This window comes from Anopheles bellator, unplaced genomic scaffold (assembly GCF_943735745.2).
Source record: "Anopheles bellator unplaced genomic scaffold, idAnoBellAS_SP24_06.2 scaffold01584_ctg1, whole genome shotgun sequence".
Classification (NCBI taxonomy): Eukaryota; Metazoa; Arthropoda; class Insecta; order Diptera; family Culicidae; genus Anopheles; species Anopheles bellator.
Genome location: NW_026685706.1, coordinates 1 through 2,341, shown reverse-complemented (window position 1 = coordinate 2,341; position 2,341 = coordinate 1). Strand labels below are relative to the sequence as shown.

Below are 2,341 nucleotides of genomic sequence, written 5' to 3'. Positions count from 1 at the left end.
CCGCTGTCGACCGAACATGGTCGGTCGGGCAACTGATGCCGGCTACACCTTCCCCCTATGGAAAAATAATGTCATCTTAGGATCTTCGTATATGACTAAGTTTGAACAAAATACATTAGTGAAAGAAGAAGATGCTAAGATGGCATTATTTCACTATTAACTATCAGTATTAAGTATTTGCTTGCTGTGGGGGAGATGAGATGGAGATGTGCTTTGTTCTATGGATTCTATTGTTCCGGGGTGGTAATGAAGCAACGATGGGTAGTGATTTTACGCTGCCGGTGGTACCCACCGCCCGTCGGATGGTCTCAATGTAAGGCGGTCTAGGTGATCGTCTGCTTCATCTTCCTGGTTTGGGTCACCGTTCTCCTTGACGGCATACACGGTCGTGAGGGCATCGGTTGCCTCTTTGCATTCCTGTCGTTGTTCGCTAATGATCTCAATGGTTTCGACCTTCTTTGCTACAGCGGTTTCTGCCGCCAGTTCTGCTTCGTGATCCACGTCTAACCATTTGTCACTATCAGTGGTCGCTGCATGCCTTTTCACTGCTGCTGCGCCCAAATTTTTCCGGAAGCGATCCCAGTTGTCGAAATCTGCATGGCTGTCGTTAGTCTCGTAATAGGTGTCCGACTTACTTGTTCTTTTCTTTTTCTTTCTTTTTCTACTCTTTTGAGTCGGCGGTATGGCTGATCGTTCTCGTAATGCTGTTGTACTTTTTCGACGCAACTGGTTCGCCTCACTTTTTTCGTCATCGTAACTATTCTGGAAGGCTCGATGCTCCTCTGATTCCTGGTCCTCGTTTTGTTGCTGTGCATTAATGGTCAGCTTAAACACTTGCTGCAACTCTAACTGTTCATCATTGTCGTCCTCTATGTCTTCTTCGTTGTCATGGTCATTTCTTGGTTCACTCGTACTGCTATCAGAACCATCGTTACGGTGTTTCATCGATATGTTAATATTGTTTGATACCTGCTGTTCTTCGTTCTTCTCCTTGTATAGTTCCTTGACCATCTCGAGTAGTTGACGTTCCGATTCTTCGTCTTCCTTGCGTTTTGCTTCTTCTTTGTCGAATCTCTGGCGGGCTTCTTCCTCGTGATATTTGTGTTCTTCTTCGTTGCTACGATGCGCTTCTTCGACGTCTTGTTGTTGATAATTCGCAGATGATTCAGCCTCCTGCTGAGCTAAAACCACTTTTCCATTGTGTAAGGGGCTGTCGTTCGTATTATTTTGTCTAGGTGTGACCCTCTGCTGGTTTCCAAATTTAGGGGTTTGAAATCCTTGATTATGGTGGAATTGACGCTGGTCGTATCTGTGCCAGTAATTATTACTGTGGTGGGGTGGGCGGTAATAGTTCTGCTGTTGTCTTAATGGACGCTGATAGTTTTGTCGTGGTGGGTACTGATAGTTTTGTCGTGGAAGGCGCCAACAGTTTTGACACTGTTGGGCTGGTACGGCGCTCTGGTAGCTATTGTAATTTGTCTCCTTTTTGCTAACTAAAACTTGGGCTTCTACCTTTTCTGCGTCTAATTCGCGTAGTTTTTGAATTGCATCTTTCACTGTATTGAACTCTGCTGCCCTCAAAATTGTTTTTGCTTCTCCTGTGCTATTTTTAATTAGTGTGGTAATTCCTGCTTTTGTAGCCATTTTAGTGGCTACTTTTTTAGGTATATCTTCTTCCATGTATAGTGTTCGTAGATTCTGGGTTAATGTTTCTACTTCATCCCAGAATTTTTCTAAATTTCCCTGGTTTCTGATTGTTCTTAATTTAAGTTGTATTATTTCTGGTGTCATACTTGACTTACATTCATTTTTAATGGCTTGGGCAATTTCTGAAATGGTGGCCGGGTTATCTTGAAAAACTATCCTTGCTTTGCCTTTTACTTTTGTCTTTATAAATTTAATAGCTGTTGCCGTTTGATTTTCTGGTACTAGGTCTTCTAATAAGCTAAGTGAATCTAAGAAAGCTTCTAAGTTTTCGATCGAACTATCATATGGACTGACTATGGCTGTTGCCGTTTCTATATCAAATGAGCTGTGCCCACTAGGGCCGGTTTCTGTTGTCATCTTTAAACTCTATCCGATCCGAAGGTGTCATTGCGGGTAAACAGACTAAGATCACCACACAGTGTTGTTCCTATGTTGCACACACTAGTCACTTCGTTCTTTACAGGTAAACGCTTCTGTATCTTCTGTATCTGTAGCATTCTTCCATCTTCGTTTCGTTTCCTTTCGTTTTCGTTCACTTTCGATTTTGTTTTTTTTTTACCTACTCCAACACACTGTCACGGTCGCCATGTAATGGCTAGGTTCTTTCCTTATGTATATTTTACCTGGCGCGGCT

At 42.8% G+C, this 2,341-nt stretch overlaps 1 protein-coding gene across 1 annotated transcript; it reads right to left on the bottom strand.

The window, feature by feature from the left end:
- Positions 1-270: 270 nt before the first annotated feature.
- On the bottom strand, positions 271-1,644 carry LOC131214612 (myb-like protein X). Its single transcript, XM_058208953.1, has one exon. It carries the CDS (start codon positions 1,642-1,644, stop codon positions 271-273), a length of 1,374 nt encoding a protein of 457 aa, XP_058064936.1.
- Positions 1,645-2,341: the final 697 nt, after the last annotated feature.